The 13,623-nt window shown below is 31.2% G+C and overlaps 2 protein-coding genes across 5 annotated transcripts; one reads left to right on the forward strand and one right to left on the reverse strand.

Moving 5' to 3' along the window:
* Nucleotides 1-4,188: 4,188 nt before the first annotated feature.
* On the forward strand, nucleotides 4,189-5,557 carry LOC122526345 (ceramide-1-phosphate transfer protein). Its single transcript, XM_043649716.1, has 4 exons — nucleotides 4,189-4,483; nucleotides 4,580-4,788; nucleotides 4,874-5,049; nucleotides 5,135-5,557. The coding sequence occupies exons 1-4, from the start codon at nucleotides 4,356-4,358 to the stop codon at nucleotides 5,255-5,257; spliced, it is 636 nt and encodes a 211-aa protein (XP_043505651.1). The 5' UTR covers nucleotides 4,189-4,355; the 3' UTR covers nucleotides 5,258-5,557.
* Nucleotides 5,558-5,714: 157 nt separating this feature from the next.
* LOC122526344 (solute carrier family 28 member 3-like) lies at nucleotides 5,715-11,320 on the reverse strand. Of its 4 annotated transcripts, none has more exons than XM_043649711.1 (12): nucleotides 9,859-11,316; nucleotides 9,626-9,688; nucleotides 8,828-9,002; nucleotides 8,518-8,689; nucleotides 7,993-8,158; nucleotides 7,724-7,918; nucleotides 7,473-7,634; nucleotides 7,304-7,397; nucleotides 7,055-7,214; nucleotides 6,803-6,971; nucleotides 6,383-6,722; nucleotides 5,715-6,184 (listed from the first exon to the last, which is right to left on the reverse strand). In XM_043649711.1, exons 1-12 carry the CDS (start codon nucleotides 9,889-9,891, stop codon nucleotides 6,105-6,107), a joined length of 1,809 nt encoding a protein of 602 aa, XP_043505646.1. In that variant the 5' UTR covers nucleotides 9,892-11,316; the 3' UTR covers nucleotides 5,715-6,104. The 4 variants fall into 4 exon arrangements, with proteins under 4 accessions (XP_043505646.1, XP_043505650.1, XP_043505648.1 ...); XM_043649712.1 differs by lacking the exon at nucleotides 5,715-6,184 and adding an exon at nucleotides 6,272-6,306 and having other exon boundaries at nucleotides 9,859-11,320; XM_043649715.1 differs by lacking the exons at nucleotides 9,626-9,688; nucleotides 9,859-11,316 and having other exon boundaries at nucleotides 8,898-8,979.
* Between the last annotated feature and the right edge of the window lie 2,303 nt (nucleotides 11,321-13,623).

A 13,623-nucleotide genomic window follows, 5' to 3' on the forward strand; every position in this document is an offset into this window, starting at 1 on the left:
TTTTCGCAGGCGCCATCTCTATCCGTTACAGGCTACGTACATACATGCATAGAGATACGAGAACGAGTTTGATCTCTCTCTCTCTCTCTCTCTCTTTTTGTATCTCTTTCTCTCTCTCTCTCTCTCTCTCTGTCCCTTTCTCTCTCTTTCGCTGTCCACGTATACATACGTGTATGAAAGTGTAGGTATCACGTACGTTCTACGACAAAAGTTCGGGGGAAAAAAAATTTTTCTACCGATAAGTGATCCTAATTTATCCCAGGTATCTCCTCTTTTTTTCACTATGGACGACGACAATTCAATTTCTCCTATCATTATGCTCAAGCCTGCGTTCCAATACCCTCGTCTGTAATGACAAATAATTTTTAATGTAACCATACATTTCTTAACTAATTAAGTAATATTCCCAGTAACACGTTCACACATTATCGAACTAATAATTTTGTTTAAATTAATATAATATTTAATTTTACACGGGAAACGCGAGAATGTCGTCGTAGAAATAATATCGACAACGATGATACATCAAATCAAATCTTTTAGAAATGTTAATTTGTCAAATTCATTAATTTTCTTTTCTCAAAATAAAAAGAAAAAGAAAAGAAAATATAAAGAGAAAGAGAATTAAAAAGAAAAGTGTTTACAAAATAGCAAAGCACCCTAAAAAGGAAAATATTCGCTTCGCCGGTCCTATTTATGATTTTGTTTCCTTCGATTTAGTCATCCGGTTCCTCTCCCCCCCCTCTCCTCGCTACTACTTACTACTACCACCACCAACAACATCCAATTGACTGAAATCCTTTTTACTATAGCTTGCAGCCAAACAAACGATAGGTCTCCGAACGGGCGCGTTCTTCCGCGACGACAAATTCCTCAAATATTTATCCGCTAGCATCCCCTCAGACCCTCTGTTACTTTGCTCGACAACGACGAAAACGACGACGAAGACGAAGACGACGACAACTCTGACGACAACTCTGACGCCCCAATGCCACTTCCGTTTCGCACACTTGCCGAGTGCGTCAATTCTGACGCCTATCGACGTATGACAAATACCCTCCTCGTCGAAGCTGTCAACTTCTGACAAACGGGACAAAAGGAAAGGAGGTAAGGCAAGGAGGAAGGGTGGAAAGTAAAGGAGGGATGAAAATGTCCTTCGGGATACCGCGACCTCCTTCCTATTTTCTTTTCTATTTTTTTTCTTCCAAATATAAATTTTGCAATATTTTTTTTACCCAATTGTGATTTGTTAATCTCCAATCGTAAATAGGGTAAAATTGCTCATAGTCGTACCACCGTAAAAAAATAAGCATACGAAGTACAAAATTTGAGATAAATAAACGAGAATTATTTATATTATTCGTAATTTCTTTTAACATTGATTTTATTTATTTTAAATAAAATTCGAAAATTTTTTTTACATAAAATTAACAAATTATAATAAATGAATAACGGCAGGACTGTGGAATCAGGGACCTAAGTCGTATCTAAAAATACAATTTTCAAACGAACATGATCAAAGATAATATTCATTAATATTTATTAAATACAGTTATAGTTGTAATAATTATTAGAGTAATATTTCTTTATTTTTTTTTTTCCGTTCTCATTCCAGCACATAAATCGTGTACCCATATTTTACATTGTAAATATCGAATCATATTCTCTAAACGATTTTCTGCACAAAAATTGAACGAACCAATCGCTCGCTTATAAACAAATATAACGATAAATTATGAAATATTATTTAACAATTCGTTTTTGAGATTTAACGAAGTTACCGAATGCGACACGAGGATTATAAAATATCTCGTTTTTATAAAAAAAAAAAAAAGAAATGTTACGAACGGTAAAATAAATCGTCGATATTTTGTTGATGATATCAAAGAAAGAAAAGAAATGATAGAAAATCGTTCATCGTCTCTTAACCGAGTAGTAAGAAGAAGAAGAAGAGAGTGTTCGTGACGCTCGCGTATAGCAAGCCTGGAATTAATTTATTTTTCCGAAGTTGGTCGTTAATTGTTAAACTTAGATGAGCGGTCGTCGACAATCCCACAGTTAGACGTCGTTTCGGAAGAAAAGAGGAAGAGACTGGAGAAATGGAATTGATTCGGAGAGAGTTTGATGATGTGTTGGTGAGACATGAAGAGATAGAATGAGACGGAAATAGAGAAGAAGAGAGAAGAAAATTGTAGGAATAATAGAAGCAAGTAACAGAGATGAAGATAGTAGAAATAATGAAATAGTGACGGAAATAGAGGCACAGTTAAAGTAGGGAAAGGGGAAGAAACTTGCCTGGCATGTTCGAGAAAGTCGAAGAGAGAGAAATAGAGAGAGAGAAAGAGAGAGAAATAAGTTTAAGAGGAAATCGAACAGCAGGAAGCCAAGGCTTCACCTTGACGTGCCTCGTGGATTGGGTTTCCAAGATAATTAGAATAATGATTAGAAGACAAGCACGCCTCGTTGACCAATTCTTTGTCTCGATCTTTTTCTCCCCCAACTTGGAATCGTCTTTTACTTTTCCTCTTGTTCAAATATCGACTTCCCTTTTAAAAGACGTGAAAATAGGGCTGAAGAAGAAGAAGAAGAAGAAGAAGGAGAAGGAGAAGGGGAAGAACGATGAAACGGGATAAAAAAGAAAGGGTACCAACGATGGAATTACAATGTAACGTGAGATAATACCGTTCGTTATCTTCGATTCGACCACGTTCGATATTTTCGGAAGGTTTTCTGTCGTTTTATTTTCACTGTAAAAAAGAAAGAAAAGGAAATAAAATGATAAGGTAGATAATAGTCAATAAGTTTTATAAAATCGTGTATGGGTGTGCGTATATGTGTAATATTTATGAGAAATACAAATCGAACTCTATTCTTATCGATAATTCTATAGATGAGTGTTATTACGGCACCCAAGCGACACATTTTTATGTGCCACAGTTAAGTTCTAAGCGTGATTGGTCGTTGAACTCTGTCCCCATGAGATCACTTCAACAAAAATGTGTCTGCCTACGTAAAAAAGACGTGTCCGACGTGTATGCCATTCTGGTTACTCGACGTTAACTTATCTCGTGACAAAATTTTCGTCGGAGAGAAACAAGGTCGAAGTTGGTCGCTTGGTTGGAGGCGATAGGCGAATGCAGTTCTCTTCTTTACCAAGCCTTTTTACTTCTCTCCTTTTCTCTCTCTCTTTTTTCTGTAGGTTATATTTCTTGATTCTCGACGCAACTTGGCTTTGCTTGGCTTGGCTTGGCTTGGCTTGGCTTATGTTAGCTCTATTCGCGTTGAGGGACATGTGAATATTTGATCGGTCCTTCAACCTCCACCTCCTTCGCACAACCTCCGACTCTCATCCAACCCCCGGTCCCAGCTGCGGTGAATTATTTAACGCCCCCAGGGACACCGCTTACCTATGCGCACCGATGTGTCAGCCTCGAGATTTCACTATTCTTTCTTTAGATTTCACAACGTCACACTAAGATAATATGGATTTTTATGACAATACAGAGATCTATATTAACATATAATATGTGCATCATATACAGGATGTATCGCATATGACGTATATGTCATTTATACAGAGTGTCCTAAATCTAAAACAGCAAAACTTTGTCCAACATCTTTCGGAAGTCATTATGAGAAAAAATTGTTCTACACACCATGGATCGATTCGTTTCTATTCGAAAGATATAAAAAGGAAAGTGAATGTAAACCATATTAAAAACAAAAAATAAATTGGGCTATGATTTATTCAACAGTTTGGATTTTAAATGGCTTACCAAATATAAATGCAAAATTTGTTGGCTTAAATCTGGAACACCCCTATGCATATTTATCTATTTATATTCTTTAAACAATAGTTTAATAAGTAGTCACATCAGTAAAAAATATAGCAAGTAATTAGAAGAGATTTAATAAAAACACTTTACGTAATTTTTTATATTATTTTTTCTCATTAGAAATAATGTATATTAATTAATAATTATTATTTAGAATATATATGTATATATAATGTTTTATAATTTACAAAATAACACAAATTAGATCTCTTGTTATTTTATTGAAAGATGTTATTTATTTTAATTATTATCAAACATATTTTTATCAATTATTTAGAAATCTGTAAATATCAGGCAATAATTCAAACTTTATCGTCACTTGAATTTCGCGCCATTTTAAATGTATCCTGGGAGCATGTGTCACGCAGAAAGGCTTTAGACGATATATGTATCAGTCATTGTCACGAGTGAATAAAAAGTGATTAAAGATTTACTCTTATTATGTTAAAGAAAAGAAGATAACGTGATTTAATGTTCCACGTATTTATCGGTCAACGTTCAATGCATTAAGTTAGAAAAATGGCGGAAGGTTCGGAATTGTGTTACTTTGATTTAAGGGTTGTACATGATAATTTTGATAAAGCTTTAGTGCAAGACGACGATGTTGATATTAAAGCATATTTGGATGCCTATAATGAATTATACAAGTAAGTATTTCTATTTAATTACGTTTATATTCTTTTATTCCCCTTTTTTAGTAAACATAACCTGTTAAACATATGTACATTTATGTATGTCTGTAGATTTTTCCAACTTATGGGCAGTGTATTTAGTTTTGTTTCTTCTGATTTGAAACAAAAGATTGATATTCTCGTTGATTTAACAAATAAAAATGATCAGAATTATGTTACCATTAAGTCCATGATAGAGCACGAGAAGGAAAATAAACTCATCGAGAAATCAGATAGTGTTAATGGAGCGCGTACTTTGCTACGGCTTCATAGAGGCTTAGGTATGTTATAATGATAAGAAGAATAATATTCATGATATCTATATGCATTCAATGTTATCTATTTGTTAATATCTTATGCTTTTAGATTTTATAAGAGAATTTCTACGACAACTGGGGGAGTTGAGCGACGCCGATAAAACATCTACATGCTGCAAAGATGCGTACAACAAAACCTTGGCGAAACACCATCCATGGGTAATACGCAAAGCTGCGATAGTAGCAATGTATACCATGCCTACTAGAGAACTATTATTTAAAAAGGTATGAAATATAATATATAGATCATCTTATTCTTATATATTTATATTTGATAATAAGTGAAAAAATTTCTACTAACAACGAACAGGTTTGCGGTGCCAATGTACAGCGAAATGTAGATATTCTACCAAAAATGCTTGAAGTCACCGCAGACGTATTCAATCGTACTCATAATTTGTACGAACTGCATCAACTGCACACCTTACCATAAAAAAAGTAAGGTATTGCAATTACATGGATGTCTTTATATCAGCTTTCATCAATTTTGGCTGAATTCGCGAAATTTAAGCACGTATTAACATTTATAATAAGTGATCAGTAATTATCAAGCTATTGTAACAGGCTGTTCCTCCGGCTATGTCGCTAATAGTTGCCAGCATAATTATTCGTGATACGAGGATAGTTTTTATTTATTTAAAGAATTTTTTTTTATAGTACTAGAAATCTATGTAATAGATTTTCAAAGATTATTTTTCAAATGATTTAATTTGTATAATCGATTAGCGTCTATTTGTTTGATTGTCTTAAATTATTCAAGAGAGTTAACAGATAATACTTTAAAATAGAGGTATTAAATCACTTTGTACGTGAAAGAACGTCGTAGAGCACTATATACAAGCACGTTCTTTTTGTGTGATATTTACGCTATATATATATAATATATAATATAGAATTTATAATTATATTTACTGAAAATGTACAAACGGGCATTACACCCTGCGGACGTCTTTTTTTAACTATGGTATATCTTACTTCGAAAGAATAGAACATTCCTTAAATGCATTTTGATAACAGGGAAAACACTTGAATGAATTCTCTCTTTTAAGTAATTACGTCATGTATAGTATTTATAAAATGAATGAACACACATACACATTTATATAACAGTATTTTCTCTATGGATAAAAATGTATATTGTAAATGCATCACATTATTGCGCTGTCGTTTTTCATTTATAAATGCTTCCAAAAGTTATTTACAATATCCTTCTTTTAACTGAAGGGAATAAATGACAAAATAATTTGGCCTATCTTTAAGTCGCATAAGAAAATTTCTTCTTAATATTCAAGAGTATAATTTGAGATCACATCGTTCGTGTTCGCATGAGGTAAACTATTATTATCCTCTATCAGCATACCTAAGAAAGAAATAATATATATAAATAAGTATTAAAAAGAGAGAATATAATTATTGGGAAATAAGTGCAATAATTAAACTGAATTAATAAGTATGAAACTCTCTATTGTTCATTTGGTATATCTAAAAGATAAATAAATAAATACAAATAACACAATAAAATAATATACAATAATTATCATAAAAAAGTTTTTTTTACCGGCAACCGATGCTGTGAGAAAACAAACGGCACTACCAGAGATGAATGCTCTGATGGCAACAGGAGCGATCTGTTTTTTTTTATTTGGTGCTATACTGCACAAAGCACCCATCATGATACCGACTGCTGCGGGATTAGAAAATCCACAAATGGCATAGGTCGCGATCGTTTCCGATCTTTTTGAAATTTCACTTAATTTTTTGAATTTTCCAAGTTCTTTATAAGCGATGAATTCATTAACGACAGTCTTCAATCCTATTAAATATCCAACTTTTTCACAGTCATTCCATGGTACACCCATGATCCAACTTAATGGCATAAATATTTTTGATAAGAAAAACTAAAAAACAATATGCGTTTAATCATTCCTTGTGTAAACAACACAATATGAGACAATATTTAAAAATATTTTCTCATTACCTCAAACGTCCAATTGGAAAATCCCAAAAGTTCACCCAACCAGAAGAGAAAACCATTGATGAAGGCTACGACAGATATAAAAGCTATCATGTTAGCTATTATACCAAGTATTATAGGAATTGCTGCCAGTGCTCCGTTACTCGCAGCTTCCATAATTCCCGAGTCATCTCTAAAAATAATTTCCTGTTTTTTTATACATTAATATCGACGATTACGACATTGAAATGGTATTTAATTCAATTTCGATCTTACGATTTTTCCAATTGAATGTTGTCCAAATTGGTCAGACTTTTCTCCGTTTCGGGATAAAATAATTTGGCATAACAAAGTGCAGCCGGAGCTGACATTACCGATGCTATCAACAAATGCGCCGGATCAGCACCAAAATTGACGTACGCGGCAAAAACACTACCTATGAGAAATCAAACAAAAAGTCTATTAAATGTATTCTTTAGAAAAGAAAATTATTATTTTGTTGTTTTTGTTTAACATTCGATTTACCCGAAACCGAGGCTAGACCAGCACACATAATGGCATGAATTTCCGAAGAGGTCAGTTTACTTACGTACGGTTTTATTAATAAAAGGGATTCCGTCTGGAAAAAATCAACGATTAAATAATAACATCGACGTGACATTTGTTGTAAAAATATTTAAGCAAAAAATAATACCATTCCAATGAACGTATTCGCTGCGCTATTCAAAGATTCACATATAGTGGTTCCCATGATAAATTGCAAACCCCATCCAAATTTCATAACTACCCACCCCATCACTCCAAGGTAATATAATATTTGAATGAAAGAACTGAAGAAAAAGATAACCGGAAGAACCTTAAAGAAAATTCAAATATCCACATAACAATTCGTACGAGGATTCAAATAGATATAAACACCATACAAAATATTTCATGAAAACTAACTGAAAAAGCAAAGATTCCTTTTTCGACGAGTTCCTCTGAGAAAATAAATGCATCACCTTCTTTAGAGTAATTCATAAAAGTAGTAATTTTATTCGAAATGCATTCAAAAATGGCTCGGCCAACAGTCCAACGAATGGTTAATAAACCAAATAAAAATTGCATTATCATGCCAGATAAAACTGGCCTCCAATTGATCTATGTAAACGAGAAGACATTTTTCAATTAATTTTTATCACTAAAAATATTTTGATTTTGAACGATTTATTTACGTGAGCCGGATGTTTTGAGAATAGCCATCCTAAAAGCAATAGAATTAGAACACCAAGGCCACTGATCAGTCTTTCCGTCGAATGTATCGTATCGAAGATGAGAAAAACAACGATGGCTATGAGTATTATCACATATATCACTGTTCCGAATATCCGAGATCCGAACCTGTGATAAATCGCATTATTTTGATTGAATTCTTTTCTTTGTTTTGTTTTTGGAACAGTTTTGAAAATTCGACGTTGTATACATGTACCGATAACTATGACAATCGTTTAAGTCAACCAATTGAAAAAAATTAATCTTATGATTTATGTTTTAATCTAAATAATTGTAATATAAAATAAATGAATATTTTGTCTATTTTTTAACTTACATCAATTCACTATTATATCATAATCGACATATATGTGACAACGATTAATTGAAAAATCTAAATATTATCTGAAGTTTACCTACGGTTTATTTTGTCAACACAAATATATTAAGGAAAGAGAAATAAAATCAAAGATTTATCTTCGTGTTACCTTGTTTTCTGCAGTCTTGTTATGCCTCTTTCAACCGGTCGGAATAAATGGAGAATAAATTTGCCAAAATATCGTTTAACTATCAAGTAATAAAATAATCCACCATAAATAAAACACAGGAGTAACAAGAGCATTCCATAACCGGTACACCAACAATAACCACAATCGTTTGCTAAAAAATAAAAACAAACGAATTTTTATAAGACTAATGATTAATTTCATTTGATTGCAAATTTTTGTAGGAAAATGGATTATTAATATGAATGGATTATTATTCCGTTGATGATCGGAAATACGTTTAGTGTCATACATTCTTTGGTTTTGACCCAATAGTTGGTGGCAAAGACAAAGTAGACCACTACGAGACTATTTAACAGTACCAAGCCTAGAAACTTGAAGATTCTTCGATGCTTTGAAAAGTACGCCTCCATGGCATTACGCATCATCACGAGTAAGTCGAATTTCTTTCGGGATTCATTGTCCTCCTGTATAGGATAGAGATAGACCGAGAGAGAATTTTATGTAATCTATTAAAGACACTTTATTATACAGATTTAACGAGACAAATCTTCTGAGTATTTTATCATTGTGAAATATCAGAATGTTATTTAAGTTTTGATAAAGATAATAGAGAACGATATAAATTTATATAGGTGTGTACATAAGCTAATGGAATTTTTTACTTGTTTTTTTTTGAATGAATTAGTATTTAAAGGGAAATATCGCGGATATGAATGAAGATATAATTACAAACATTTTTAAGATATATTTTTAGAAATACAATAGATAAAAAAAAGTATTTACACATCAACGTTCCTGCTATTATTACTTGAGAATTATTCGAAATAAAGTGAATAAATACTTTTTTTCTATCCACTGTAGAAATTGAATCTTCGGTTCTAATCGTAAAACCGTTTTACGACTTTATTTTGACATTTGTTCATAAACATTTTACATATAATGGTATTATGCAAACCATTCTTTTCGAGTACAAGAATAAAACGTGTATTTTAAACTTTCGATATTGAACAAAGATCATAATCGATATTAGTATACACGCATACTCGAGCGATGTTGGCAAAACACAAGCACATATTATCGTACTTACCTCTTCCTTCTCGCAAGGTTTCATATTTTTGCTGCCATTTTCTAGATTCTCTACCTCGTTACTCTATATAAAAAATTCGAAACACGAATTAAAATTGATATATATACATATTCAAAAAAGAAGGTATTTGCGATAACGTAAAGAATTATGTTGAAAAATTTTATCGACAAATTTTGAAGGACGCGTTGATAATCTAACTTATAAAAAGAGAAACAAAAAATATGAAAAATTACCTCTTCAAAAATCGTGTTTACAATTCCAGGCATATTCCGATAATAATGCAGAAGAAGAATTAATGAAGAAAAATAATATTCTCCTGTCTTATTCTTAATTTAAAGAATAATTTTTGTGTTTCTTTTCTCTCTCTTTATCTCTCTCTCTCTTTTCTTAATAGAAGGCAGATGTCGATTAAATTCCACGAATGTTATAGTAATCATCTAACAGTAAGATGATGATTGAATAACTTATATTTTACGTAATAAATAATCATTAATAAATACGAGCGAGAGAGAACGAACGATGAAAATTTCCAATAATATTGATTTTTACTGCGATAGTTCTCGTGCACTTTGATATGGTACACCATTTATTTCGTATCACTAAAATTAGATCTTTTCCTGTTTCTTTTTCTTCTTCTTCTTCTTCTTTTAATATATCAACACTTTTGATTTATTTTTCTCCGTTTTTGTTTTTAGTTTTTTTATTTTCTCTTCTTCATAAAATTATTCTAAAATGTGCACGGTATTCATTCGCGTGTAAACTTTGTTGTTTTGTTCGATACGTAAAAGAAAAGGTATAAAACCTTGGTACAATGTTACGCAACGGTCGTCACCGAAATCGACATTTTGAAAGAGAACAAAAAATATTCAAGAAAGAGTAGACTTTATCTTTGAAAATTAGAATCTCTTACTGTATAATATATCGATCGTAGCGCGCACAATCACTATATTTCGATACACCAATTCGTATATGTCTGAGAGATAAATCGTTTAAAAGACCACTGAAGATTGATGCCGTTGATACCTCGTTTTGTTCAATGTTATCTCGTTTAGATAATTATAAGAGGTGGGGGTCGTACGTACTCAAGGAAATACGAGTCGTTCCTTGGGCTTTTGTTCAATCCGTCACGTTTGTTTCATTGATCAAAAATTTTACATTCCACGTGATGCTAAATTCCATTTGTATTTTAATAATCACACAATGTCGATATTATTTATTTTTTTTTTTTTTTATTTAAATAATCATCCTCACGATAAAAACGACGATTAAATTGTTCTCACAGAGCAGACAGACAAACAAACAATTGTACAAATCAACGAATGCAATTAATTGTTATACGAATTAATTTCAATTGTTTAAAGGTTCAGAAAGTTAAACGAACATCTTCGGAGTTTATTTCTTCTTATTGTCGTCTGATTAGAAAACTAGTAAAACTAGTCAAACTAGTGAAACTTTCGATTGGTAGGTTTCATCGTCATCATAGTTTCACCTTAATACAAATGCTCACGTGGCAGTGGCGTAATAAGACGTTGTCGAATAACATTTGTACTACGAATAAGAAGAGACATTTAACACAGTGCTTCTCAAACGGTAATCCACGGATATCATTAGTATCGTTGATAAGTTTTAGAAATCCGCGGAATGCAGGTAATTGAGAATCTATGATTTAAAGCAAATTACGTGTAACAATGTGACGCCAATGAGACTAGCGAAAGTACTAAACAATTTTATTACTTCGTCAAGGTTGTAACTTTTTAAAATTTATTACATTGTTAAATACTATCAGCAAAGTTAGTCATTTTTATTTTTATCTAGAATAATTTCCAAGGAATATAAATACATAGATAGATTTAAACGATTGTACTATTTCTCTATGAATTATTATAGTGTGTGATAATGTATTAGAATTAATTTAATACTCATTCTCTTTATCGGTGTTTTTTTTTTTTTTATTAAATATAATGAAATTGTATTAAATAAAGAAAAAAACCAAAATAATTCACTTCGAATATATAAAGAAAAACGTAAGTTAATAAATGTGGCATAATAAATCATTTTCTAAAAATAATAAACGATTTATATCTCATAACACGGTTTACATACTATCCAAGACTTTTTTGCTTTTCTACGAAAGACTAGTAGATAAAAATTGACGATAAGATAACATGTAGTTTTTCATGCTAAGATTTTGGCAATGCTTTACTTTAAAACAAACGAGATTTAGAATTCGTAAGAGAGAACTCATTTTCAAGAGAAACAGAGAGATACTGAATTCTATATTTACACGTATCTAACGTAAAACAAGTTTCGTGGTCTCGAAATTCTATTTCAATTTATTAACTGAAAAACGAACAAATTTCGTCGAAAGATTCTTTTTCCGATTTGTTTTTGACGTTCAAAGGGAAAAAGAAAGAGAGAGAGAGAGAGAAAGATAATAGATTGTCATTTAACACTAAAATAAATCTATTTTAACTTTTTTCAGATATATTCTAAAAAAAAAAACAGAACATAACATCTGTTATTTTAAATTTGATTAAATTAAAAACAAAATTAGCTCCGATCCATTCTAATTAAAAAAAAACAAAAAGACAGGAAACTTAAGATCCGTCATTTCGACGGATTTGATTTAATTTCAGTGTTAAATCTCATCGCGAAAGCAACTAAATGTTACAGAAATGCGACGCATTAATAGTTAATCATCATTCTCATGTTTCTAGAAAACTCCTCAACGATGTTATCCGTGGATTTTTAGATGCGAATAAGAGAGATAATGGAGAATTATCATGATTTTATTATCGCGTTACGTAATTTTTTCTATCTTTTTTTATTATTATTATTTTATTTCTTTCTAATTTTTTTAATAATTCTCAATTTTATAATCAATTGCCCACTAAATTCACTGCCTATCATTAAACTCAAGCAACGTTTTTCTTTTTATTTATATTCATTTTCTTCTTTACAATTTGTCCGTAAACATTAAAGTAAATTTCTTTCATTGTTCAGTTTTAATAATATGTGGATGGTAATTATTATCTTTAGGGTTATAGTTTTTACAATTTTTATGTATATCAGTCAGCCGAATGTTTCCTATTTAGTTTTTATTCTAATGTGAGTAGAGTACGTTTCTATGACTAGTTGGTTGTACTGTGGTTTTCACTTTATATTTTGTCGTGAAATTTTTTATTTCGTCTATAAATGTCGTTAGTCTTAAATCTTTTCGTATATCTTCATTTCGTATGAACCATGGTGCGTCAACTATGGTTCTTAGTATATTTGATTCCATTGATTTTAGCTTTGTTGTATGATTCATGGCTGCTGTTCTCCATATGGTATCCCATAGGTTCAAGCAACGTGGAAACGGTTATTAACGTGGATAGATGACCCGTCCGAAGAAACAATAGAAAAAAACATGTGTTTTTGCATTGTACAAACTAGACAATACGGTCCTATCCTTTCCCAGTTATACAAATGAAAATGTATAAATCGAATGTAGTCTAGAAAATGAAACTCGATTTTCTTTCTTTAATGATTCTTTCCTTCTTAACTTCAGGGACGAGAATTTTGTTACAAATTTTTCAAAGCAGTGATCATAAAATAAAATAAAACTCTATGAGCACTGATATTTGACGAGCTTTTTTATTTTTTATTTTTTTCTTATTATCGAGAGATTTCTTATGAAATAGTTTTCCGAGACATTTTAATATGTTTTTTTTTTCGCTTGAAATAATTTACATTTAATTTGATATTTTAATTTTAATTTAAACATTTTATTTAATAATAATTGGAATTTTTTAGTAGAACTTTATATGTAAAAATATTAGTCAATTTTTCCTGAAAAGATTACCATATCGTTTTTTTTTTTTCTCTATTCTAATTTATATTTCGGGATAGCATTACGGGGAACAGCAGCAATAAGTCAGAGAACAATGCTAGAATAATGCATACAAAACTATCGGTATGTACCTATTTCCGGTCTAACCGTAAGGTCAAAAAATCGT

Source organism: Polistes fuscatus, unplaced genomic scaffold (assembly GCF_010416935.1).
Source record: "Polistes fuscatus isolate 324 unplaced genomic scaffold, CU_Pfus_HIC Scaffold11, whole genome shotgun sequence".
Taxonomy (NCBI): Eukaryota; Metazoa; Arthropoda; class Insecta; order Hymenoptera; family Vespidae; genus Polistes; species Polistes fuscatus.

Bases quoted from the DNA above. Each gene is read 5' to 3' on its own strand.
- LOC122526345 (XM_043649716.1), top strand. From the start codon at position 4,356: ATGGCGGAAGGTTCGGAATTGTGTTACTTTGATTTAAGGGTTGTACAT. The intron at 4,484-4,579 runs GTAAGTATTTCT...GTATGTCTGTAG, and splicing joins GCCTATAATGAATTATACAA to ATTTTTCCAACTTATGGGCA. The intron at 5,050-5,134 runs GTATGAAATATA...AACAACGAACAG, and splicing joins GAGAACTATTATTTAAAAAG to GTTTGCGGTGCCAATGTACA.
- LOC122526344 (XM_043649711.1), bottom strand. From the start codon at position 9,891: ATGCCTGGAATTGTAAACACGATTTTTGAAGAG. The intron at 9,689-9,858 runs GTAATTTTTCAT...TTTTTTATATAG, and splicing joins TAAACACGATTTTTGAAGAG to AGTAACGAGGTAGAGAATCT. The intron at 7,215-7,303 runs GTAAATCGAATG...GATTTCTCATAG, and splicing joins TGGTCTAGCCTCGGTTTCGG to GTAGTGTTTTTGCCGCGTAC.